The sequence below is a fragment of the Scyliorhinus canicula genome, chromosome 13, assembly GCF_902713615.1.
Source record: "Scyliorhinus canicula chromosome 13, sScyCan1.1, whole genome shotgun sequence".
Classification (NCBI taxonomy): domain Eukaryota; kingdom Metazoa; phylum Chordata; class Chondrichthyes; order Carcharhiniformes; family Scyliorhinidae; genus Scyliorhinus; species Scyliorhinus canicula.
This window is the reverse complement of record NC_052158.1, coordinates 135,536,428-135,563,932: the sequence shown is the minus strand read 5'-3', so window position 1 is coordinate 135,563,932 and position 27,505 is coordinate 135,536,428. Positions and strand designations below refer to the sequence as shown.

The following is a 27,505-nucleotide window of genomic DNA, read 5'->3' as shown; positions in this document are numbered from 1 at the left end:
CTAACACCTTATACAATTGCAACATAACCTCCCTAGTCTTAAAACTCCATCCCTCTAGCAATGAAGGACAAAATTCCATTTGCCTTCTTAATCACCTGTTGCACTTGTAAACCAACCTTCTGTGACTCATGCACTAGCACACCCAAGTCTCTCTGAACAGCGGCATGCTTTAATATTTTATCGTTTAAATAATAATCCCGTTTGCTGTTATTCCTCCCAAAATGGATAACCTCACATTTGTCAACATTGTATTCCATCTGCCAGACCCGAGCCCATTCACTTAACCTATCCAAATCCCTCTGCAGACTTCCAGTATCCTCTGCACTTTTCGCTTTATTGTCACGAGTAGGCTTCAATGAAGTTACTGTGAAAAGCCCCTAGTCACCACATTCCGCCGCCTGTCCGGGGAGGCTGGTACGGGAATCGAACCGTGCTGCTGGCCTGCTTGGTCTGCTTTAAAAGCCAGCGATTTAGCTTGGTGAGCTAAACCAGCCCCTAACCTACTGTGCGAGCGTAAGTGTGTGAGAGAATGTGTGCGTGAGGGGGAGAGTGTGTGCGAGAGAGTGTGTGAGAGTGAAAGAATGTGTCTTAGAGGGAGTGAGAGAGAGAGGGTGAGAAAGAGTGTGTGTGAGAGTGTGAGAGAGAGTGTGTGTGAGAGTGTGTGAGAGAGTGTGAGAGCGAGAGTGTGAGAAAGTGTGTGAGAGTGAGAGTGTGAGTGTGAGTGTGAGCGAATGTGTGGGAGAGAGAGTGTGGTGAGTGTGTGAGAGAGAGTGTGAGAGCGAGTGTGAGAGAGCAAGTGTGTGAGAGAGTGTGTGGGAGTGTGAGGGAGAGTGTGTGTGAGAGAGAGCATGTGTGAGAGCGAGTATGAGAGAAAGTGTGGGGGAGAGTTTGTGAGAGAGAGTGTGTGACAGCGAGAGTGTGAGAAAGTGTGTGAGAGAAAGTGGAGAGACAGTGAGAGGGACAGTGAGTGTGTGTGAGAGAGTGTGTGTGAGAGTGTGTGTGAGAGAGTGTGTGAGTGTTTGAGACAGAGTTTGTGAAAGAGAGTATGTGAGAGAGAGTGTGTGCGAGTGTGTGAGAGAGATAGTGAGAGAGAGTGTGAGAGAGTGTGAGTGAGAGAGTGTGTGAGAGAGATAGTGTGAGAGAGTGTGTGAGAGAGTGTGAGAGAGAGAGTGTGTGAGAGAGAGTGTGTGTGAGAGAGAGTTTGTGAAAGAGAGAGGGCGGAATTCTCCGCTCCAGGGAAAAATCGGGAGGGCCGTCGTGAACTTGGCCGAGTTTCACGACGGCTTCGGAGGCCGCTCCTCGCCCCCTATTCTCCCCTCCCAGTGGGGCTAGGAGCGGCGCTACGTAACTCTCGGCCGCCGGGCGGCGCGCCGAGAGTGATGTGGTGGCGGCGCCTATGTGACGTCAGCCGCGCAAGCGCAGGTTGGCCGGCGCATGCGCGGCTGACATCACGACGGCTGACAGCTCGAACCCGCGCATGCGCGGTGGCCGTCTTTCCCCATAGCCGCCCCGCAAGATGTGGCAGCTTGATCTTGCGGAGCGGCGGAGGGGAAATAGTGCGTCCGATTGAGACGCCGGCCCGACGATCGGTGGGCACCGATTGCGGGCCTGTCCCCTCCTGAGCACAGTCGTGGTGCTCATTCCCTACCAGGCCCCCTACAAGCCCCAAAGCCGGCATCTCACGGCGATTTCACGACAGCAGCGACCAGGTGTGGTTGCCGCCGTCGTGAACCGGTCGCGAACGGCAGGCCGCTTGGCCTATCCGGGTCGGAGAATCGCCAGCCGCCGTGAAAAATAGCGAGCGGCAATTCATCCGAGCGGGGGGGGGGGGGGGGGGGAATCGTGGGGGCACCAGGGGGTCGTGAAATTAGTTGGGGGGCCCTCCCGCGATTCTCCCACCCGGCGTGGGGAGCGGAGAATCATGTCCAGAGTGTGTGAGTGAGTGTGTGAGAGAGTTTGAGAGAGTGTGTCACAGCGAGTGTGTTAGAGAGTCTGTGAGAGAGGATGTGTGAGACAATGTGAGAGAGAGTGTGTGAGAGTGAGTGTGTGAGAGACAGTGTGTGTGTGTCAAAACAAGTGTGTGAGAGAGTGTGTGAGAGAGAGTCTGTGAGAGAGGGTGTGTGAGAGAGAAAGTGTGTGAGAGGCTGTGTGAGAAAGAGTGTGAGTGTGTCAAAACAAGTGTGTGAGAAAGTGTGGGAGAGAGAGTTTGTGAGAGAGAGAGTATGTGAGAGAGAGTTTGTGGGTGAGACAGTGTGCGAGAGCGAGGGTGTGAAAGAGAATGTGACAGAGGGTCACCCCCGTACTTGGGGGGTTGGGGGTGGCACCCAGGCAATCTGGGGTTGTGGGCTGCTGTGCTGGTGCGGGTGGGGTGGGGGGGGGGGGTGGGGGGGGGGGGGGGGGTGTCGGGGGCGATGTGTGCTGGGGGGGGGGGAGTTTGGGTGGTCTCTACCATCATGGCCCTATGCATGGTGGACCTCACGGTGGGCCAAGGTGGCAACCATTGCCCATTGGACCCACTGTGAGGTCCACCATGTCAAGGGTACGATTGGAGAGACCACCAAGTGAAATGCGCCCACGTGATTACTGACCGGAGAATCACGGGAGGGCGGAGGATAGGCCTGGGCCGCCAAATAGACGCAAACAAGTCATTACTATCCATTTGCATTTATTTCCGTGCTCCTGCTGGCGCGTGGTGTGGCACCCGTTCATGCCGCCAGTGTGGGGTCCGAGTATTGCGTTCGGGTCGGTGCCCAGCACCAATCATGATTTTGCCATGATGCCCGATTCTCCGTCCCGTTGGAAACACATCTGGGCAGCCCAGATGGCGAATCTAGCCCAGTGCGCGTGTGCGTGTGTTTGTATTTGAGAGTGTGTGAGTGTGAGAGAGTGTGTGAAAATGAGAGTGTATGAGTGAGAGTGTGTGAGTGTGTGTATATGAGTGTGTGACTGAGTGTGAGAGTGTGTGTGTGAGAGTGTGAGAGAGTGTGTGTACATGAGTGTGTGAGTGAGTGTGAGAGAGTCTGTGTATATGAGAGTGTGAGTGAGTGTGAGAGAGTGTGGGCGCGATTGTCCGCTCCCCAAGCCGGGTGGGAGAATCGCGGGAGGCCCCCCCCGACTAATTTCACGGTCGGACGTTCACGGCGACCGCCGATTCTCCGACCTGGATGGGCCGAGCGGCCTGCCGTTTGCGACCGGTTCATGACAGCGGGAACCACACCTGGTCGCTGCCGTCGTGAAATCGCCGTGAGATGCCCGTTTTGGGGCTTGTAGGGGGCCCAATGGGGAATGAGCACCACGACTGTGCTCGGGAGGGGACAGGCCCGCGATTGGTGCCCACCGATCGTCGGGCCGGCGTCTCAATCGGACGCACTATTTCCCCTCCGCCGCTTTCAAGATCAAGCCGCCACGTCTTGCGGGGCGGCTGAGGGGAAAGACAGCCACCGCGCATGCGCGGGTTCGAGCTGTCAGCCGTCGTGACACAGCCACGCATGCGCGGGTTGGAGCCGGCCAACCTGCACATGCGCGGCTGACGTCACATAGGCGCCGCCGTCGCGTCATTCTAGGCGTGCCGCCTTGATGCCTGGGGGCCGAGAATAACGGAGCGCCACTCCTAGCCCCCCGGGTGGGGGTGAATTCGGTGAGAGGAGCGGGCTCCGAGGCTGTCGTGAAACTCGGCCGAGTTCACGACAGCCTTCACGATTTTTCCCGGGAGCGGAGAATTGCGCCCTGTGTGTGTGTGTGTGTGTGTGTGTGTGTGAGAGAGAATGTGTGTATATGAATGTGTGAGTGAGTGTGAGAGAGAGTGTGTATATGAGAGTGTGTGAATGAGAGTGTGTGCATGTAAGTGATGGTGGGCGGGTTTCTCCGCCCCGCCATGCCAGATTTCTGGTGCGGCACGCCATCAGGATTCTCAGTTTCGCCGGTTGATCAATGGGGTTCCCCATTGTGGGGCAGCCCCAGGCCGTCCGCAAACCCCCGGGCTGCCGGCAAAATGGAGAATCCCAACGGTGGAGAATCCAGCCCTGTGTGTGTGTGCATGTGTGACAGAGTATGTGTGAGAGACAGGGGAGAGAAGTGTGTGTAAAAATCACCGACTCTTTTATTTCATTTACCTCGACTTTGCTGTGTAAGTTATTACTAGAGGATTAGAACATCTCTAAATTTGAGAGTTGGGGAAAATAAAGCACCATTTATAATAAGAATAAAAAACACCTTTCTGTTTATGAATGATTAGTCAGCAGGGAAATCATGGCAGTGTAAACCCCCCCCCCCCCCCCCCGCCTCCACCCCCACCGTAACAATGTCCATTTTCCACAATTCTGTTTACACAATCAAATTATTTGATCTTATGGTGTCCACTCCCAGTCACAATCCCAATGACAAATTTCTCTTACCTTGTCACCCTTGGAACCCACAAAGAACAATCCCATGTTGCCCTGCACAAAGGAAAATTCAAGCAGATTTATATTTTACCAAAGATTTAAAGAAATCTTTAAAACGGCAGAAAGAAGCAAAGCCGGTTCCACACATACCTTTTGTCCTGGACGACCATATGGTCCTGGCGGACCCTAGCAACAAATAGAAAGATCAAAAAGTAACATTTAAAACATATTTCAGCTGCGTGAAACTCGTTGTTCAAGTCTGTCAGATAGCATCCGGAATATCTCAACGGCTGTTCAGCGGCAGGCAAATACTACAGCAGAGAAAAACCTACAATTGTCTTGGTTCCCTCGCCATGGGATCAATGTTTTGTTCTGTCGAGATACACATACATAGAACATAGAACATAGAACAGTACAGCACAGAACAGGCCCTTCGGCCCTCAATGTTGTGCCGAGCCATGATCACCCTACTCAAACCCACGTATCCACCCTATACCCGTAACCCAATAACCCCCCCTTAACCTTACATTTTTTTATTAGGACACTACGGGCAATTTAGCATGGCCAATCCACCTAACCCGCATATCTTTGGACTGTGGGAGGAAACCGGAACACCCGGAGGAAACCCACACACACAGGGGGAGGACGTGCAGACTCCACACAGACAGTGACCCAGCCGGGAATCGAACCTGGGACCGTAGAGCTGTGAAGCATTTATGCTAACCACCATGCTACCCTGCTGCCTCACGGTGCCGAGGTCCCAGGTTCGATCCTGGCTCTGGGTCACTCTCCGCCTGGAGTTTGCATACATGGAAGCTGGTGTGCAACAGTCAGTTTCTCCACGCTGGAAGATGTCGCGCACACGCGTCTCCCTTTCCCAGCACATCTCCCAGGCTCTTCGGCGACTCGTGAATGGTGATGGGTGCAGGATTGTGTTGTCTGGAAACTTCTGGTCATGATTACACGACCAGGCATCCCACATAACAACAGATGCCTTACGTGTCATAAAGTCTGCACGGTGGCACAGTGGTCAGCACTGCTGCCTCACGGTGCCGAGGTCTCAGGTTCGATCCTGGCTCTGGGTCACTCTCCGTCTGGAGTTTGCACATTCTCCCCGTGTTTGCGTGTGTTTCACCCCCAGAACCCCAAGATGTGCAGGTTAGATGGATTGGCCAAGCTAAATTGACCCTTAATTGAATACTCTAAATTTTTTTTCAAAAGAATAGACAAGTTTGCAGATCCTGAATGGGCCTCATTAGTCATCTTTGGAAAGACAATAAACACCACTGCAAAATTGGACTCGCTTCAAAAATCCTTCCCAAAGCAAAGAGTTTGATTCAATTCAGAGAAAGCTGCGAGCATGTTCAAGTTTGATTGTTCCTGAGGTTGAAATTTGGACTATTGGAAGTAAATGTTACATTTTAATTTTTGCTCTGTGAATTCAAGATGATCCTGTAACCTTATTATCTGTAACCAAGGTCCCCTTAATCCTTGATGCTTCTCAGGATCCTGCCGTTTATCATATATTCCCTTGCCTTGTTTGTCCTGCCCAAGTGCATCATCTCACACCTATCTGGATTGAATTCTATTTGCCACTGATCAGCCCATCTGACCAGTCCGTCTATATACTCCTGTAATCGAAGGCTATCCTCCTCACTATTTACCAACCCACCAATTTTCGTCTGATCTGCAAACTTACAGATCAACAGTCCTACATTAATGTCTAAATCATTTATATAAACCACAAACAGCAAGGGCCCCACCCCAGATCCCATTGGGAACCCATGGACACAGGCACTCAGTCAACAAAACACCCCTTGACCATCAGCCTCTGCTTCCTGCAACTCAGCCAATTCTGGATCCAATTTGCCAAATTTCCTTGGCGACCATGGGCTCTTGCCTTTGCTCTCAGTCTCTCATGTGGGACCTTATCAAAAGTCTTGCTGAAGTCCAAGTAGACTGCGTCAAATGCATTGCTATAATCGAGACACCTGGTCACCTCTTCGAAAAATTCGATCAGGTTGGTCAGACATGACCTCTCCTTAACAAAACCATGCTAACTTTTCACGAGTATTCCCTGTCTCTCCAAATGCAGATTAATTCTGTGTCTCAGAATAGTGTTTCCGACATTGAGGCTAGACTAAACGGCCTGCAGCTTCCTGATTTATCCATTCCTCCCTTCTTGAATAATGGTTCCACTTTGGCTATCCTCCAGTCCTCCGGCACCTCTCCTGTGGTCAGAGAGAAAATAGCCCCTGCCTTTTCTCCTTTGCCTCGCTCAATAGCTTGGGATACATTTCCTCCGGCCCTGGATATTTATCTTTTAAGCCTGCCAGACCACTCAGAGCCTCCTCTCTGTCTATGTTAATTTCTTTAATTTTATTCAGTCCTTCTCCCTGATTTCCATACTCACATTATCCCTCTCACTAGTGAACACCGACAGAAAGCATTCATTAGAACCCTATCAACATCCTCCGGCTCGGTACACAAATTATCATTGTGATCCTTGATGGTCCCTATTCTTTCCCTAGTTATCCTTTTACCCTTAATGTACTTGTAAAACAACTTTGGATTTTCCCTTTATTTTATCTGCCAGTATCCTTTCATGTCCCCTTTTTGCTCTCCTAATTTCCTTTTTAAGTTCCCTCTTGCACATTCTTGAATTTAACAGAGTTATGCTCGCTGTCTGCAAAATGCTCTCGTACTGATATTTCAACCATTTGCATGGCTTTGTCCAGGACCGTCCCCTTTTTTGTTGGATCTTCTATATACTGGCTTAAAATGTTCTCCTGGGTGCATTTTAAGAATTCTGCTCCCTCTAAACGTTTCACACTATGACTACCCCAGTTAATGTTGGGGAAGTTGAAATCCCCACTATCACTACTCTGTTACTTTTACACTTCTCTGAAATTTGCCTACACATCTGCTCTTCTATTTCTCTCAGCCTGTTAGGGTGCCTTTAGAACACTCCCGGCAATGTGATTTCTCCTTTTTGGTTTTTAAGTTTTCCCATTTGGCTTTATTTCAAGAGCCTTCGAAGATGTCATCCCTCCTTACTACTGTAATTGATTCCCTAATCAAAATTGCAATACCCCCTCCTCTTTTATCTCCTCCCCCGTCTCGCTTGAAGATCCTATATCCCGGAATATTGAGCTGTAAATCCTGCCCCTCTCCCAACCATGTGACAGTGACAGCAATAACATCACACCCCCATGTTTTAATTTGCCCTCAACTCATCTGCCTTGTTCGTCAGACTCCATGGATTAAAATAAATGCCATCCAATCCTACCAAACTCCCTTGTGACGTAACTGGCCCATAACTTATATGCCTTCCTGACTCTCTGCTCTAATTCTGGCTGTGCATCTCCCCCTGCTGAACCTTCCTGAGCCTTCTCTCAGGATCCCATCTCCCTGTCAAGTTATGTTAATCCCTCTCCAACAGCGCTAGCAATCATCCCTGCAACAATGCTGGTCCGGTCGCGTATACATTCCATACAATTGAGAACGCCTTTGAATAATCTCCCCATTCACAGGGGAATATCTTCAACAAAACTTTGACTGAATTGAAGCGCTGCTTACATTCCCCTTGTGGCTCAGTGATGGACTTATCATAGAATTTACAGTGCAGAAGGAGGCCATTCAGCCCATCGAGCCTGCACTGTAAAGAGCACCCTACTTAAGCCCCTTGCCTCCACCTTATCCCCTTTATCCCCGTAACCCCACCCAACCTTTTTGGACACTAAGGGCAATTTAGAATGGCCAATCCACCTAACCTGAACATCTTTGGACTGTGGGAGGAAACCAGAGCACCCGGAGGAAACCCACGCACACACGGGGAGAACGTGCAGACTCCGTACAGACAGTGACCCAAGCCGGGAATCGAACATGGGACCCTGGAGCTGTGAAGCAACTGTGCTAACCATTATGCTATCGTGCTGCGTGTGGGTGACCTTGAACTAAATGGATCCATACATCCCAGGTTTGAACTCTGGTACACGTGGAATTAATTAGTTTCACTCAGGCAAAATAGAGTCAGTTTAACAGCTTGACTGATTTTCTTGGATCTTCTTGTCAGGCAAAACAATTTCACTTTCCTCGGCACTCAGCTCTCTCTTGGCTTCACCACTGGCAGTGAGTCACAGTATTGTCTGAGATACAGAGCTGTTGGGCAGCATTGTGATTCAGTGTTATTCGGCGCCCATAATTAAGGCTAGTCAGCTACCACTGAAGTACATAAAGTAAAGTCACCATAGTCCCAGGTGGCCACAGGCTGCTTTCTCCTTTGAGGGGGAGAGCCGACCGAAGGTGTTTCATCCTGAGGATCACCACACCTCAGGTGAGGGGCAAGATTGAGAAGGCAGGACCTTCATGAATAACTTCAGCCATCACAGAAATGGAAACCGCGCTGTTGGTTACATCACGAACCAGCTGTCCAGCCAACTGAGCTAAACCAGAGTGCAGTATATACCATACTAACATAAGCAGTCACCCATAATCTTCTGCATAAAGCCTCATACATCTTTAGTGTTGGAAAAAAGGGATACTTACCAAGGAACCTGGAGGCCCAGTGGGTCCTTGCCACCCTGGAGGTCCTCGTTGACCCTTAAATTAAACCATTAATACATTGAATATTTTTCCTGAATGCATTTGGATTCTTGATTATAAAAACATTTTATTTTCTGGTGGTGTCCGATCAGCAGAAATAACTCATGCAAATGAGTAGCCAGTATCCAGGAAGCCCTCACATTCTGTGGAGGAGAAGCATGGCCATTGAGAGACTACTTATTCTGCTGACCTCAACAAGAAACCCACAACAGAGGAGGGCCTGAGGCTGAAAGTTCGCCGAGCAGAAACTTATAGCCAAGTTCTGCACACATGAATACGGCCTCAACTGGGACCTTGGATTCATGTCGCATTACATTCATCCCCCACCATCTGGCCTGGGCTTGCAAAATCCTACCAACTGTCCTGGCTTGAGACAATTCACATCTCTTTAACGTAGGATTACCCCTCTCTCTGGATCTGTAAAGACTTAATTACCTGCAAATGCTCGCATTCAAAGTATTGTCTTGCATCTTTGACTTTGTCTATATATATGTTTCTGGAACCTACCTCTTCATTCACCCGAGGAAGGAGCAGTGCTCCGAAAGCTATTGGTTTGAAACAAACCTTTGGACTTTAACCTGGTGTGGTAAGACTTCTTAACAAACATCAATGGTTGCGCACAATGCTCAAAATGGTATCCCCCAGAGGGATGGTTGAGAAGCACTACCAGAGACATGCCTAAGAGCGAAAAGAACATAAACCTTTGACTTCCTCAATACCTTCTTTGCAGCCAGGCACAGTGGGCACGTTTTTCATATTCTAGAATGCTGTCACAATTAGGAGAGGGAATTACCTTGCAACCTTCAGTGTGTCTTGCTGTCTGAGATGTTGCCCAAAGCGAGTCTGCACCACAGACCAGCTCAACAACATGTTTTGCTGCTCTTGTGAAATCAAGGTTCCAGTGTTACAGCATAGGGTGAGGTGCCAGTTGGAATTAAATAGCAGTTGAACAGTAACTAAACAATAGGCAGTGCTATGCCCAATATTGCACCCTACTCTGTTACATTTTGTATCTGATCAAACTCATCCTGTACATCGAATACACCAGATGTTACCAGATGTGCATGGTTGGGAAATCACACTTACTGGAGGTCCCTGAGGACCTTGAGGTCCACCACTTCCTTTGTCTCCTGGATATAACGGTATCATTTGAGCTGGTTCACCCTTTATAGATAAACATATTGCAAAATGAATCAGTTATTTTTTTTCAGGTAATTCATACGCCCCTCGCCCGTGACATAACAAGGTTCCCACCCAGAAAGGGCGGGGACCACATTTCAATAAATGTTAATATATTTGAATATCATTATAGGGCATTCCTGCCTCTCCCCCTCACTGAATATTCATACTTCGCTGATGTGAAGCTTGAAGCTCTTGAGGGGAATCTGCCAGTGACGCAAGGGTCAGTAAAGGCCCCGGGAGAAAGGGACATGCCTAGGCAGTTCCCTGTCACTCCTGTCTGACATTGATCCCTGGCAGTACCAACCTGGCAGTGACAGGCGGCTCTCTAGGGAGCCACATTGGGGAGCTTCCCCTTAAGAATGGTTGGGGGTGGGGGGGAGGGGGGAGTGGCACCCCGATGCTTGTGTGAAGTGGTTGCCCTGATACCTGTGTGGTGGGGAGAGGATGCCCTGATGCTTTTGGGGGGTGGCTCCCCGTTGTCTGTGTGGAGGTGGGGAGGAGTTTCTTTGTAACACAGAACAGGGTGTCCCTTAAAGATCGCACCCCAATCTCTGATTAGCTGTCATTGCTGGCTCTTTCAGGCCCATCCCTGCCCGCCAGCATGATAATGTAAACCATGTCCCCAGATTCTCCGTGCACAGAATGCTAGAGAATCTGGAGAGAAAACTCGACTGTGCAGCTGGAGAGTCACACACCAGTTTCCCCCCTGAAACGCTCTGACAAATGACTAGAAGATTCCGCCCATTCTGTGTATGAATATAAGTATTCACCTTAACTCTCAAAACTACGGATAGAATTTAAAGTTTGCAGCATTGAGCATGTGCGCCAGCACGTCCCAGGCTCCCCAAATCGGTTCAATGCCAATCAGGCACTTGCCTAATTGGTGACAGAGTCCTCGCCAAGTACTGGGGAATTTTCTTTCCCTCTAAAAGCTCCAGGCAATTAGAGGCCGGCAGCCACCCAGTAGCAGTAGCGCCATCAGAAGCAGTGGCTGCAGCCGGTACTGCAGCAGGTCCAGGCACCACGGAGGAAAGGTAAGTGAGGCTGTACCGCCTGGACCAGTCAGGAGGTCCTGATGATATTGGCGGGGGGGGGGTCTGTTTCTGGGGTGTTGATTAGTTTTAAGGACAAGTTGGGCTCTTCACATATGGGAAACACATGCCGCAGGATGGTTCCATTGGCATAGATGCCAAAGTAGGAGAACCACCCACCTCACCCACCCCACAACCAGGCCACAGGAACAACCAATGGAATTAGCCTGGCAGTTGCCAATACAGCATGGGCCTCAGTAGCACCAGCAGCAGTGGAATGAGGCCCTAACATCACTCGTAAATGGCCAGTTTACTTCAATTAACTTCAAGTTACCTCTAAAAGGGAAGGCCATCTTCGACCCTTTCTGCCTTGGACTTAATGAAAGCAAAATGGTCTCACCCTGCATCTTCCTGCCCAATTATACAGGTCCCTGCCTCCCTCCTGCCTCCAGCGAAAGCATTATATTTTGCCCTCTGGTCGGGGTTTTCCAGCCCTGTCCACTGCCTGGATTGTCCGATCCCACCGAAAGTCGATGGAACTTTTGGCTGGGCTGCCGAATCTCCCGTGGTGGGTTCCACCACCGTGAGATTGGAAAATCATGGCCTATGTGCGCATTACACCCTCAATTTCTGTGGAAATAATCACCCTTACTGTTAATCTCACCATCAGCACTATCCATCGGTTTGTGGATATTCACCCTCACGGTGAATTTAGCAGTCACTTTTCATCATCCTCAATGCTTCAAGCATCTTTTCGCCCTTATTGTTGCTGAGTGAATATTAACCTTCACGGTAACTCTGTTTAGTAATCATTCACAACTTGATGACATCAAAAGCGTTGATGTGTTGGGTACTCTGGATCTGTGGAGACTGCGTTTACCTCAGCAGTAACATAGACAGGCTACCAACAATTGTAATAGTACAACTCTATTTTATTTAACTAAGAGCTGTTGAACATACTTGCACTGTGGGTCGACACTATGTTAGGATGACTGAAGACCTATGCCTAACCTGACCAGCCTATACTGCTAGCACATGGTAGATGTTTGTGCTACTGACTGTGGGCTCTGTCTGTCTCAGAGGCTGCATCCCGAATGAGCGGGAAAACTAGTGCCCTCTGGTTTTATAGTGACCGTGCCCTAACTGGTGATTGGCTGCTGTGTTGTGTGTGTTGATTGGTCTTGCAGTGTGTCAGTCAGTGTGTGTCTCTGCACCATCATATACTGATGCGTATATTATGACAAGCGTCACTCAAAGAAAACCTCAGATATTTTTGACGTTTCTATTTGGAACCACGAAATAAAATTCAAGGCCATAGTCATAGGTTTTTGCATAAGCTTTAGCCAATCACATTCTCTCTTTAGTACTTCAGCAGGTAGAATTTACTTTATGTTTAAATGAAAGACCTTCTTAGAATCATAAGAAAGTGTACGGCACAGGAAGAGGCCACTTGGGTGTCTGTGTCAGCTGTGTTCTTACTGAACCACGTACCTTTGGTCCTGGAAACCCTGGACGTCCCTGAAAGTTGAAGTTGAGAGAAACATCATTCAGGATTTATTTCACAGAAAAACACTCCAAATTTTGAAGATGGGTAAAGTGGCTTTGCATGAGAATTTAGCTTTACACCTCCTCTTTGAAAAGCCTGACATTGTTCTGTTTGACAATAGTTTTGACTTTCTGCTGTAATGTTAAAAGAGTGTCGGTGAAACAGTGGCCTATTTCATTTCTTTCCTGACCTTACTTTTCACTGAAGCCAATGGATTTAAAAATCAGGAGAAATGTAAGTAAGCTACGATGTAAATCAGGCCACCAATTCGCTACAATAGGCTTGCCATTGATATGGCATCTTCATGACTTTAGAACTTTTTGAAGTTCTGTCATTGTTTTAAAACATAGTGTAATGAAGCACTTGTTTAACACGACCACAAAAAGCCACATTTACTGCATCACCATTCACTGATTGGGAGAAAACTATTTGGGGTAAATAGTTCCACAGCATAAAGGCGAGTGGCATTGGTACAAGATGCGGTCCCTCAGCTCACGAAGCAATATTAGCTCTCAGCCTGTTTCAGTGATTGGCGAAGCTTCCAGTTACCTTTCTACCATTGTACCACTTTTTTTCCTGTCCTGTCCTGTCTGTGGGAGAAGAAGCCTGGTGCGCAATAGAAAGGGACAGCAGCCAGGGACAGTGTAAATAAAAATCTACTCGATAGCATTGTCTTCAGTAAGCTCTGAAAAATACATACATGGCGTCCTTCAGATCCCTCTAAGCCAGGAACTCCTGGAAAGCCAGAATCACCCTGCAAAAAAAAAAGGTACTTGCAATTTTTATGTATCCCTTCATAAGACAATGTTTACATACTTCCAGAAGTCTAAAATTAACAGCAAATTATACTGGAAAGTCTGAATACTTCCTGGTCTGCACTCGAATGCTAGCTATTTTGTTTTGACGAATTGATGTTTTAAAGTTGAACGTACCTTTGTGCCATTGCATCCTGGTATACCTTTAGGACCCTGGGGACCATCCTTTCCAGGGATACCCTAAACAGAAAAGATATTTTGCAATTTATATCAAAAAGCTTACTAATGAAAATGTTATGATATCAAGAGTATGTTTACTTGAGTTGTTCAACCAGGTTAGAATACACAAATGCAAAGACAACAGAGCAACAGTATACATAATGATGCACAAAGTGCGTAATAGTGTAAGGATTAATTGCTGCACACTGTCCTTGTAGCTCTGGGTAAAATAAAACAGTACAGGCTAATAGGAGAGCAGCCCCCTCCCCTTCTCATGTTGCCTGCATCGCGCAGCAAGCAAAGAGAATTAGCACAGTCTGCACTTCGGTGCTCATTGACATTGTGCAAAAACTATCCATAATTCAGGACATTCACGTTCAGGTAGGCCAGGCTGATGGCTTGGCTGGGAAACACAAATATGGCTGTAGTCTGAGATATTTTAAGGTTGCGTTAGCAACATTTCACAGTACAGGAATATTATGAGCTAATTTTGCTCTAGCACCACCCTCGTTTAGCAGCTTAAACAGAAAATAATTTCTCTCTCTCTATGGGAGTTCCTCCAGGTTCTTATCTGACTCTTACTGTAATATGAGGGCCAATGTGAGTTTAGCAGATTTCATGGGTCAGAAGATTATTTGCCCTGATTTTCAGCCACAAGAGTTGCAATTCATGATGTACGCGCAGATTGAGGATGGCAATGTACAAAGTCCATGTACCCACCTTTTCTGAGTGATTGTGCCACTTGTTGGTGTGCCTCCAGTGCTGTTCTTTACTTCTGAATACTGCCTTTGTGCTCTGTACACAGCAGGGGGCCCCAGCAGCATTGCTTGCTGATCACGGGTAACAGGTGACGATGGCTGCCTCTTAAATGGAAGCAGCAGAGACAAATTGCTGCAATGGAGACTCTTGGAAACAGAACACCAGCGCAGTGAGAGGGGTCCATGTGGTCCCGGAGGTATTAGCAATGCACGGCTCTGCCAGGGATGGGCGTTGCGGGGGGTGGGCACAAATGCTCTGAAGTAACCTCTCCAAGATTGGATTGGGGAAAGGTGGCCAGAAATGGCAACTCCTTGGGCAGGGACAGGGAATGGAGGCGGGTGGGAGCTAGAAAGGAGTTAGCCTTTCTTGCCACCTGTTCTCATTCCATTCTCAGGGTGATTCTTTAGGTATGTTTGGATCATGGCATCTGCCCATCTGCATTGCTGTCAGGAAACAATGCTGCCGGGATCTCCTGCTGTGCACAGAGCTCACAGGCAGAGGGCAGCATGGGAAGTTCACAAGCTCCTGGCACAATCAAACATTCAAATAAGTATCAGGAGGCAAAGGGGAGCTAAAATAAAAACGGCCGCAGGCAGACTGCCGGTTTCCAGCTTCCATCGTGTCTCCTGTCCATTTTTACAGAGTATGGAATGGGAGTGGGGCTGCAGAGTTACCTGCCCTGATGCAGTGGTCAACGAACATGGCTTGTAAAGGATCTAGTGAGGTGAATTAAAGGAGGCTGACTGGGATTTTACAGTTGACCTCCAGGTGATGGCAAGGGCTGGTTTAGTTATCTGGAGGTGACCTTTGGGCGGGAGCCCGGGGAGGGAGGTCAGCAGTCCAGGCAGGCCTAGAGGATGGCCCTGCCTGCCTCAGCATAGGAACATCGACAGGCAGCCTTGTAGAGGTTACTGCAGGGTCCACCTTGCTGCTGCTTTTTTCATCAGTGGAGAAAACAGGTGTTTCCTGGTGCTGTTTTGTCCAAATGTGGGATTCACCTGTCGTTTAGGCTGTGCAATATCAAGATAGCGCCAAATCAATATGTTCCAATGCACAGAGAGGACACCGACACGGGTGGTGGCAAAAAGCGTAGCCTGTTCCCCCAGGCAGGTCTTCATAGTGCTGCGCGAAATGGAGTTCTGTCTATGAATTCTCCCCCCCCCCCCCACAATGAATTTCTCCTCCCCTTCACAGAACATTGTTTCCCTTGGACTCCCATTGTACTGGTCCAGGATTATGCTTGGCAATGCACTGCAGCAGTTTGCCATTGTTTTCCTCAGGATAGCTGACCAGGAAATTCTGCCGCGCTTTACTATATACCATCAGGCATCATTGAAAGAATGCACAGGCTGATGTTTGGCCATGTTATGAACATGAAATTGGGCCTTAGTACATCAACCTGGCGTTTCTTGCCCAGATGTAGGAATGCTAACCATTGGACCACAACACCTTTGACTCACAACGGCCAAATTTGACAGCTAATATTAGTGTGCATGTGTTATGTAGCCCATGTTCGTTTATGTTTCAAGCATCACTAGAGACATTGGCAGCACAGTGGTCAGCACTGCTGCCTCACAGCTCCAGGGGCCCAGGTTTGATTCCCGGCTTGGGTCACTGTCTGTGTGGTTGTCTGTACGTTCTCCCCGTGTCTGCGTGGGTCTCCTCCGGGTGCTCCGGTTTCCTCCCACTAGTCCCGAAAGACTTGCTGTTAGGTAATTTGGACATTCTGAATTCTCCCTCTGTGTACCCGAACAGGTGCTGAAATGTGGCGACTAGGGGCTTTTCACAGTAACTTCCTTGCAATGTAAGCCTACTTGTGACAATAAACATTATATTATATTCCGCCCTCGGGTGATTGTGTGCGGAGTCTGCACGTTCTCCCTGTGTCTGCGAGGGTTTCCTCCGGGTGCTCCGGTTTTCTCCCACAATCCAAAGATGTGCAGGTTAGGTAGATTGGCCATGATAAATTGCCCCTTAGTGTGGGGTTACAGGAATAGGGCGGAGGACTGGGCCTGGGTAGGGTGGTCTTTCGAAGGGTTGGTGCACACTCGATGGGCCAAATGGCCTCCTTTTGCACTGAAGGGATTCTATGATTCTATGACATATGGGGCGAAATTATTCCGGAAATCGGCAAAGGTCAATGGCAGACTGGTTAAACGCCACAAAGCCACCAACAGCAATCGTGCTTTTCTTCTCCATATAGTCCCAGACATTGAAGGAAAAACACAATGGGGGGGGGGGGGGGGGGGGGGCATGGCATCTGATTCGCCTGCCTCGCCTGCAACCTGGACACCCGAGGATCAAGCTGCCATTTTTAAAGGTTGCCCAAGTGCTGCCAAGGGGCAGCGCCTGAACATGGCCCTCTCCACCTTTAGCGCTGGAATCACCTGAGCTGCGCAGGAGGTCTGCTCGCCTGGGCCTGATAATTAAACGTTTATATATTAAAATATGTTCCCGACACTGAATGTTGGGAGACCGTGTCATGCATTTACGTCAATGTAAAACGCGATTTTGGCCTTCTCGTGATATGTTCCGCTCGCGCCGTCTAATCTGCGTGATGCGAGGAGGGGTGGAAACTGGCGAAGGCAAACTCTCATTCATTTGCATCCACCTCAAGGATTGAGGTAGACAGGAGATTAGCAGTCAATGATAACAAGCACAATCACGAGAACAGGAAATGATGAGTTGCTGACATTCACTCACCTTTCCTGGTGCCGATGCAAAAAAAATACTTTCATTTTTATTTACTTACTGGAACAGCAGGATTTCCTGCATAGCCTGGTAAACCTGGAGGTCCCTATGAAAATGAAAAAGACGGAAGTTATAAAGTGATACGGTTACATTACAGACTGAGTAGTGTGTAGAATTGTTATGAGCACATGCAAACACAACGATGAACTTGTTTTTAACATAACCACTTCTGGACTGATAGGCTGAAACCACAATGTGCAATATTGATATGTGAAACTAAGGACTTGATTATATAAATTTTCTGCATTGATTAAGGTTATGTTAGAGTTGACAATCCATTATGGGTGAGGCTTTGGATGGCATGCTCCAACCTGAGAATTGTCGGTAACTTAGTCACACCCTTACGACTGGCAGTTGTCGGGAAAAGGTCAAGTCGCAGAGGTCCCAGATGACCACAGGCTGCTTTCCCCTGGGGGAGAGCTGACTGGCGGTGGTTTAACCTGAGGATCCACCACACCTCAGGCGAGGGGCAAGGTTGAGAAGGCGGGGAATTGAACCCACACTGCTGGCCTTGCTCTGCATCACAAACCAGGTGTGTAGCCAACTGAGCTAAACTGATCCTTGTTGTTGTCGAAAGAGGCCATTTGGCCCATTGTGTCATTACAGGCTCTTTGCAATAGCAACACAGCTAATCCCATTCCCTCACTCTGCCTGGTAACCTTGCAAATACCTTGTTACATGTTCTTATCCAAGTCCCTTTTGAAAACCAAAATTGTGTCCATCTGTACCACACCCTCAGGCACTACATTCCAGATTCTAACTGCTCAGTGCCTGCAACAGCTTTTCCTTAGGTTGATCCTTTAGCTAATCATTTTAAATCAGTGCCTATAGTTCTCGACCTTCAGTCAATGAGAAATTTCTTCTTTATCTGTTCTGTCTGGAGCCCTCATGATTTTGAACAACCGTCTTTGAAGGTAAATGTTTGATTGACAGCTCAGCTCGACGGATGAATTGCAAAACCTCTTTACAACTTTAAAAGACTCTTGCTAGTATTAGTGCAGGAAAAATGACTGCCATTATTCTGGCTTGGTTAAATACACAATTATTTAAACATATTGTCTGCTCTTCCTTCTACATTTTTTATCTGTCTACTTCCTAGATTACCATCCAGCAGTTTAATTCCAAGGTATGACCTGAATTAATGCTCATTTTCAACGGTACAGTGAGTCATGTGATATATCCAGCAAGCTAATATATAATAGGCGCGATTTTCCGGAAAGGTTTCTCAGTGTAGTAGTGGGTGGGAACTGCCGCGAGTTTTCGTGCGCTCTTCCCGGTGAGGCCGGCAACGCTATTTACCATTACTTGGTCCACTGAACAAGGCCCCGTCGGCTTCTCACCGCAAATGAAGTCTCGCCAGCCGATTCGCCGGGACCGCACTCGCCAGCCCCCTGCTAACAAGGTCAAGCAGCACTTAAACAGCACGTGCTCAGCCAACCCCTCTCAGCTCACAGCCACGGCGCCAAGAAGACCGGCCCCAAGATTCGGGGATGCAGACCTGGGGAGGCTTCTTGATGCGGTGGAGGCAAGGAGGAATGTCCTGTTCACCCGTGGGTCACGGAGGGTGAGCCACAGGGCAGCTAGTGCCACCTGGGACCAGGTCGAGGCGGCCGTGAGCTAGGGGAATGTGACCAGGAGGATTGGCCCCCAGTGTCGTAAGTAGGTCTACAACCTACATTGGGCAGCAGGGTGAGTTGACACCAATGCCCCCATCCTCTTCCGAGACCATTCTGCCCCCTCCAACCCTCCATGCTGCCCCCAACCCTCCCTTCACCCTCGCATCCTTCAACCCCTCCCAACCCTTTGTTCACAACCTCCCCCCTCCTCCCCCAACCGCTGTGGCTAATGGTGCGCTCGCTGTGTCTCTGCAAGAGAAGCTCTCTCACAAACGCTGGGAGAGGACCCAGACTGATGGAGGCATGCCAGACATATGAATTCTCACCACCTTCAAGGAACGGGCCCTGCAGGTGACAGGGTGGCCAAGGATAGAACAGTCACCAATGTGGACGTTGGCGTATGCTGCAGAGGTGAGGATCCATTAGGCCCCATCCTGAGGATCTGTCACACTTGAGTTGTTATTGCCATCACAAACCAGACTGACACATCCCTCCCACTGACCACATGTACATTATCCCCCAGATCGTCCAGTTGATGGCGCTGGCCCATCTGGGTAACCCCCTCCCCTGCCTCCCAGGAGAACACCTCAGACAAAAGCTACGTGGATGCCACGATCGATGTGTCACAGCTGTCTTCCTCACCCTTCACGAGCACAGAGACTCACAGCTCGGTGGAAAACGTTAGTGGTCAGGCTTCTGGGGCACAATCTGGTGAGCAATTCACCGTTGCTGTTGTGCATCAGGTGGAGGCAGGAAACCCCAGGCGAGACAGCAGTCAGAGGTTTGCTGGGTCCTAGGTCCTAGTTGGGTCCCAGCCTGATGCTGAGCCTGTGGTACAGAGGTACTCGGAGCTGATGGAGATGTTCGGGTGCAGCAGGGACTTTCAGAGGGAGATGTCAGCAACACTCCAGCAGGTCCATAGCCACTTGGAGAAGTCCCAGAGTCTAGGGGCACAGGAGATGTCGGTGGCAATGCATGGCACTGAGGTTAATACTACTGGGGTGGCAACCCCAGTGGAGAGTCTGGTACACGAGGTCTGCAGCATGAGTGATGGCATCCAACGCATGGGGCACTAGGTGACGGCCATGGCTGAGGGCCTCGGCTGGAAGTCTGACTCAGTAGGGGATGTTACCCAGTATCAGGCTGACCTTGATGAGGTGCTGCGGGGCATGTCCTGCTCTCAGATGGGAATGACCAAGGTCCTGTGGAGCTTGTCCCAGTCGCAGGTGGGCGTTGGAGGCTTCAGGGTGCAGCTGGGGCCCTGCAGAGCATGTCCCAATCACTGAGGAGCATCACTGAGGACGTCAACACCATGGTGCAGACATCAGGGAGCTGCCAGGGCTGGCAGAGCCAAATACCCAGGGGCAGCCAGGACTTGAACCAGATGCTCTTCCATCCTGAGGTGAATTCCAGGGCCTATGGGCACCGAGCGGGAGGAAGGAGCACTGGGTGCCAATCCGAATCCTTCCCATGGAGTGGAGATGGTGGCCACCAGCTCTCCCGAGTTCCACCCCTCTGATGAGGCTGCGTCTCGAGGTCAGCACATGGGACTGGGCCGCATGGCTGTGCATGCTGAGGGCACCAGGAGAGGGAAGGAGAGTCTGCCGCGGGGGGGGGGGGGGGGGGGGGGCGCACCATCGGGCGAGTGGGGAATTGTTGGATAACTGGACACTTGTGACACATTAAAAACCCTTGACCACAAGCAGTGGTCACTTGCGTCTGTCACTTTCTTCTGCAATGCAGCCTGACCTCTGAACCCTTGGCCCATCTCTCCAGGCATCCCCCCACCCCTCCCCGTAGCACTCACCCACCCACCCTCCCCGGAGCTGTGTCCCATCTGCTGGGTGTTTGGGCGTTAGGATGTTGGCTGCGTGTATGGTGTTGCCTCCTGCAGTGTTCAAGCAGTGTCAATGCATCAAGATGAGATTGGGATGCTAGGCAATGACTCCCAAATGCTACATGGCCTGCCCACCCACAGGAATCCACTTGGGATGTGTAAAGTGCTCACTTAACCATGATTGCCAATTCCCTATTAGCAATAACCTTCATCCGCACGACCAGAGGCCTCAGGAGCATACAGGCAGGGGCTAAGGTTGCCCCTGGAATAGGTACACAGGATCCAGGGGCTGGCATGCTGGTGCCACGTGTGTTTGTCCGTCACAGTGGCTCCCCTCTCTTCCCCCCCCCTTCGCATTGTGGCCCATCCCTGCGGTGGGTGCCCCCCCCCCCCCCCCCCCAGCCAAGGGTTTCCGACCCCCCCACCACTGAACTCTGGGCGGTAAGCCCAGCGCCCCCGGGCTCTTTGCCTGTGAGCAAAGATGACTACTCACCTCTTCGACTCCTCGCAGAAGCTCATCCGCCAGGTTCACGTATTTCAAAAGGAGCACTAATCAGCTCCAGTGAGCACTTGCCGGGGAGGCTGATGAATGATAGGAGGCTGTTGGTGACGGGTGGCTTCGTTAATTGTATGGAATAGGGTTTAAGTCAGGGGTGGGCAAACTACGGCCCGCGGGCCGCATGCGGCCCGCCAAAGGTCTTTATGCGGCCCACCAAGTCATTAAAAAAAACATTTTTAAAAAAAAAAATTTTTTTTTTTTTTTTAATTTTTAATTATTTCTTTTTAAGGTTAATGGGGGGGGCTGTTGGGTTACTTACTGGTATAGGGTGGATACGTTGACTTGAGTAGGGTGATCATTGCTCGGCACAACGTCGAGGGCCGAAGGGCCTGTTCTGTGCTGTACTGTTCTATGTTCTATATGAGGCGCCCAGAATCATAACCGGGTGAAGTAATTATTTTACTTAATATACTATGCGGCCCTTTAAAATTGTGAATTTCTGAATGTGGCCCTTGCACGGAAAAGTTTGCCCACCCCTGGTTTAAGTGGTGATAATTGGTTTCTCACCACGTTTCGCCGACAGAATTGGGCAGGTTGCATCGTAAACTGGTGTCTGGCGTGGTTCTCATTTTTGGCCTCTCCCGCTATTCACCGGCATCACTTCGCTTGAGTGAGAGCGTAACGAGGCCGGAGAATCGCGCTTAATGATATTCAATCAATGAACATGCAATATTTATCTGGACAATGAGAAAATAAAGGTGAAACTAGGCTGTAGAGTGGGAAAGACTTGCTGATGCCTGTTACATTGAGGGAAATATCCAGGTAAGAACATGTCAGAACCTTTCCAAGGCCAGTTCGGAAGCAGATGTTACTTCGGTTTGCTATGCTGTGTGCTCAGTACGGAAACACTTACCCTCAAACCTTTCATTCCGGGTGGTCCAGGAAATCCACGATTTCCCTGTTAACATCAAAAGAGAGGGGGGGGGGGAGTAAGTTGTAATGCATTCAAATGAAAATGTCCAGTATTAGAATTGTCATTAAATTAGTGTTCCAGACAAACTGATCTTTATAACTGTAACGCTCTGTAAAAAGGTGATCAGCAATAGGCACCGATTGGAATCTCCCAAAACATTCAGGGCGTTCTTCCCCAACGCCCATCCACAAATAGTGTATGTGGTCAGTCAGTTCAATTGTAAATGCCTTTGGTATTGTCAAAGGGATACATTTAATTGGCGGCTCTGATTCAGTTACATTTTTCAATTTTCTTTACTCTGGAATTCTTTGAGATCTTTGACCATTTTTCCACACAAAGGTTTGGGGGAAAGAAAGGTACGTTTAATAGTTGGCTGGGATTTTCCAGCAGTGGGATTTTCCAGCCGAAGGTGACCTCTGTGGCGGGTTCCCCGGTGGCTTGGCCGGCAAGCAATGCAAATGGCTATTTTTTAAACAATTCGCTCCTTGGGTGTGGGCTGGACCAGCATTTATCGCCCATCCCTGAGGGCATTTAAGACTCAGCCGCATCGCTGTGTGGGTCTGGGGACACATGTTGGCCAGACCGGGGGAAGACGGCAGATTTCCTTCCCCTCAAGGCGCCCCCCCCCCGCGCCCCGGTGAGAGTGGGGGGGGGGGGGGGGTGGGGGGGGGGTGTTGAATCCCGGCCCTTGTGTTTTACCATTTTTTGCAAAAGATGCTTGAAATTGCACTGGCTACGATATTACTTTCCCAGTGACAGTCGATGATAAGTAATTAATTATCTGATTTCAAGAATTTAAAACATCTCACATCCAACGTGCTACTTATGCAAAGATAAATTGTATTGGTTGAATTACGTGACAATTGCCTTATATTTTCACATGTCTTCGATGGGCATGGGGGGGAGCCGGGGCGTTGGTGGCATGTAAAATATTTTGGATGGCACGTCCACCACGTTCTTGCCCACGCCCCAAACTGATCCCCATAATATGCTAGGTGGGTGGGTGACAAAATTGGCAACCCACCTGCCATATTTAAATAAATAATTAAAGGCCAATTATTCTTGTTAGCAAACCTACTGACCAGGATTATAGATTGCGCACACCATAATATGGCTGTTGTGGGCAGGAGGGCCAGAGTGGGCAGTCTATCTTTTGTGGCCACTGTGCATCGGGGGCACACTCCTTGGCATGTCAACTCAGCTTACCTGCCACCAAAAGCAGGCCCCCAAACGCCTCCAACACCTCCCCGGGTTCTCTGGTCGCACCCCACCTAAAAGCCCGAGACGTGCCCTTCTGCAACAATCAGCACTCTCCTTCGTGCGCCTTCTTGCAGTCCCCACAGTGTCCACTACTCAGGTCTGCTGGAACTGTTGGTGCTGCCAGCCAATTAGATTGGCCAGCATCTCGCGAGGGTGGGATTTCCTCCAGTAGAGGGATGGAAGTCCCACCCTCAGCTAGTTTAACCCATCCCCAGTGTGATTTGGTTGCTGGTTGCCTTTGCTTCCAGGCGGACAAGTAGTCTGCTCCCTCTCCTGTCTCCTGGCTGGTAAAATGCAGCCCTCAACTAGTTTGTCCAGCTCCAACGTGTTAGGGCTGTGGAGTGAGCTTCTTTCTGGTGTGTCAGCTGCTGGCTGACTTTCTTCCAGAGGAGATGGTGGTGGTGGTAACAAGCAGTCCACTCCCCTCGCTGCACCATGTAAAATGTACCCCTAGTTTCCAACTACGTCTACAAGCAATGTACATTTCTTTTTGATTATTTAATCAGCATTGATGGTTAATTTGCATGAGGAAGGAAGCAGATATTACTGCAGTATGATTGTTGCTGCTTGCCATTACAATTCTCCGTTGTGGCAAACATGGTTGCTCCTTTCCTTATTTTTAACTGTGGTCCCTTTGGAACTGACGTACCTTGTGACCTTCTGGGCCGTAAGGACCCTCTAGACCTGGCATCCCTGGAACTCCAAATGGACCTGGTGAACCAGGGAATCCGCTTTCACCCTGCAATGACACGGAGGAAGATCTTGAAGTCAGTTTTGTAGAAGTACTTGAAAAGTTAAATAGAGCTAAGACTAACAACTCCTCTCGCCTCGTGGTATATATCTTAACATGCTGTGGAAGATAAAAAGGAAAATCTCTGTGGCACTGCACATCTTTATTGAAGAATTGTTGGACAGAAGTCAGGTACGACAAGTTTGAAACCAATAAACACAACCACATTTAAAAGAGTGTCAACTGCAGGCCCTTTAGCTTAACATTAAGAATCTTTCATGCACTAAATATGGCACTGGGATGTGCAATGCACTCAAAACAGCAATCATGCCACTATGGTCAAACCCAATATAATGGCTTTGGTATTTATTGGGTAATGGCTTGTAAATTGACCTGGCAGATTGAAATGGGCCAAACTGATATTTGGCCTCAGGCCTCGAGGATAGCAATCAGGAGGGAAGAGGGCAGTAATCGATAGAGTGCGGGACAGTGATTGGGATTTATGCATTTACACCATCAATTGATATCAGTGTACACAAACTGCAAAAACACAAACTAGCACTGCCATTCATACAGGACAGTATGATATCAAAGCAGTGAGTGGGTTTTTTACAAATTGCTTGTTTCTAACTTGACCAATATTTCTGAGGTATGACACAAAAATAACACTCGTAACATTCTCACCTGATCTAATAATCCAGCTGAATAAAGTTTTCCTTTAACAGTGAAGAAAACACACTGAGAGAAAACCTAATTCTCGACTCAACTGAAAAAACATTTTGCAAATTCATTTTGTGTACCTTACTGTTAGAAATTTGGAAAATTAACAAGGTTAATAGTGAACTTGAGATGAAAACAAAATGGTGAACATGTAACAAGTCTGACAGGCGTCTAGAGGAATAATGGGATGCCAACTGCCCAGTAACAAGATTAGCAGGCATCTAGAGACATTGAAGTGCAAATGGCCATATCAGAAACATTGTTTACTAGAGATCAGTGGGGTTATACAAATGATAACTACTCAAGGCAAGCAATTTGAGACAGCTGAATCCACAGGGTGGGATATCGAGGAGACTCAACACTATAACTGTGAGCACCCTCATTGTGGACGGAGGCTAGTTCTCCATCCAACAGTCAGACAGGCCTGTTCACTCTGTAATCCAAGTCACGGAGGCCTGTTCCATCTAACATTTAGAGCCACAGCAGATTGCAGATATTTTTCCCTAAAATATGCAGTTTCATGCTTCGCTGAAACCAGGAAGAAACATTTTCCAGAATGTATCACCTACGCGGTATTGTGAGGCCCCTATGAATGGATGGATTTGACCTATAGAGTTACTAATATTGGATGTTGCTTGGGGAAAGGGGTGCCTTAGTGAGCAGTGAGTTCTGGGAAGGTGGGTATATTTTGGAAACAAGAGGTAACTTTAAAATAACACGGTGTGTTTAGTTATTCATATACTTAGGTGTCATAGTGTGTATTAGCCTTTTATTGTGTTTTTTTCTCCTTTAATAAACATTCCTGATTGATTATTTGCACAATGACTGGTCTGGTTTCTCATTGGGTTGTACTTGGTTCCTCATATTATTCCAAACAAAACTACACTACCAAGAACCAGTGTTTCAAGTTATCCTTTGGGGGGGTTTGAGATACTCTCGCTGGTAATATCAGCAAGGATCTTACCATTCACATTGAATGAGTTTAAGGTGTTGCAATCCTTGTGGGGAAACCGCTAACCAAAAATAATCAAATTTACCAAATGATCCCCTAATTAAGAAAGTACAAAAGGATTTCACTTTTTGTAACTTTACCACAAATCAGAATCAATGGAAATGAAACATGAATTAACAGGCAAATGATTCTTGATGTAAAAAGGTGAATGAAATAGCTGACACAATAAAGAACCGTCTTATGCAAGCAAAAGCATCCCTCACAGATTTGGCACCACGTGCAGTTCCAAAGTTCTCTAGCTTGGCCTGTGGCTTGTAGGATCTCTCACTTTCCCATTCAATTGATTCAGCACTCGAGTCATGTTCATCAGCAGCAGTATTCCATCCAAGGTCCTTGGATACAATTAACACTGGCAAGGCACAAGACTACGGACTCTCTCTTACTACATCACGTCAGTCCTGATGGTGTCATTTTCCTGAGTTCCTTTTCAACCGATCAACCAACAATATATAGTTCACAATCTGGGCCTCTGATAGAAACGCTTGCATGCCTAACCTAATTGCACCATACTTAGGATTCAGTTCCTTTTAACTCGCTGGGACATTGCTTCCTCAAGAGCTTCTGGTTTCTCCTATTTACCCTGTTTTCTGATCAATAATGATCGCAACCACTCTCAATTAATATCTTTGCTCTAACTCCTTCCCCTTCCTTTCACAATAATGACAAGGGCCCTCTTGATCTCACAATCCCTCTCACTAACCTCCATATATACAATATATTCAGACATTCCCGCTATCTATTACATGATCCTACCATCAAATTACATCTCCTCCCCTGAAAATTTCCTGAGAGATTGTTCTCTTAATGACACCATTTTCATTTTTCCAACATCTCTCTTCCTGGGTGTTTCATTCCAGGGTATTTCTCATTCAATTGTAAGTGATATAGTATCTGCTCGTATATTTCACTGTCCAGCTACATACATCTTCCATTGAACTGTACTTGCTGCTCTTGGAGAAACCTCCTCACTGTTGAATGATTAGGTGCTCAGCATGTCTCTTGTGGATCAGATATGATTTGAACAAATAAGATTACCGTTGGTGCATTAATGCGCCTTTGTGTAGCTAATCCGGGATCCCTCTCCATCCCAGAAAATTATCACAATACTGTTCACCTGGAGTTTACAGCAAAGCTATGGCAGGGGGTTGGAGAACCAGGGTGACCAGATCTTGCGAAATAAAATAAGGGACACTTGTCAATGGGACTGGGGCGGAGGTGGGGACGCTGGGTTGGCTGCTGACTGTAGGAACATGGGCCAAGATAACAGAACAGGGTTGTTGGTAAATGAGAGAGAGTGGGGGATGTTTCAAAATGAAGCAGGGGGAGGAGGGGGTGGTCTTGAGACCATAGTGGGAGGTGGTGGTTTTGAGGCGGGGGGGCATTAAAATAATGAAAAATTACAAATTATCTTGTTGAGTCATAACATTATCATCTCTCATCTGGCCATCTCACCGAATTGCAATCCCGCTTGAATCCCACAATCCCACCCGATAGATGCCCAGCATCTTTTTTCCACAGGTTGTCTCAAAATAAATAGGGGACAAAAGGAGTCCCTTATAGGATAAATGGTCAAAATAATGGACAATCCTTTAAAATACAGGGCAGTTGGTCACACTGTGGGGAACCAC

At 48.4% G+C, this 27,505-nt stretch overlaps 1 protein-coding gene across 2 annotated transcripts in view; it reads right to left on the bottom strand.

Annotated features, from left to right (window-relative positions):
- The window catches only part of LOC119975940 (collagen alpha-5(IV) chain-like), a 255,363-nt gene that overhangs the window by 132,435 nt on the left and 95,423 nt on the right, over positions 1 to 27,505 (bottom strand). For both annotated transcript variants that reach the window (XM_038815905.1, XM_038815906.1), the window contains exons 3-12: positions 24,065 to 24,154; positions 22,096 to 22,140; positions 17,232 to 17,276; positions 13,679 to 13,741; positions 13,447 to 13,500; positions 12,692 to 12,718; positions 10,074 to 10,151; positions 8,931 to 8,984; positions 4,533 to 4,568; positions 4,395 to 4,436 (exon numbers count right to left, since the gene is read on the bottom strand). In XM_038815905.1, coding sequence (XP_038671833.1) covers positions 4,395 to 4,436; positions 4,533 to 4,568; positions 8,931 to 8,984; positions 10,074 to 10,151; positions 12,692 to 12,718; positions 13,447 to 13,500; positions 13,679 to 13,741; positions 17,232 to 17,276; positions 22,096 to 22,140; positions 24,065 to 24,154 — 534 coding nt within the window. The remainder of the gene's footprint in view (positions 1 to 4,394; positions 4,437 to 4,532; positions 4,569 to 8,930; positions 8,985 to 10,073; positions 10,152 to 12,691; positions 12,719 to 13,446; positions 13,501 to 13,678; positions 13,742 to 17,231; positions 17,277 to 22,095; positions 22,141 to 24,064; positions 24,155 to 27,505) is intronic.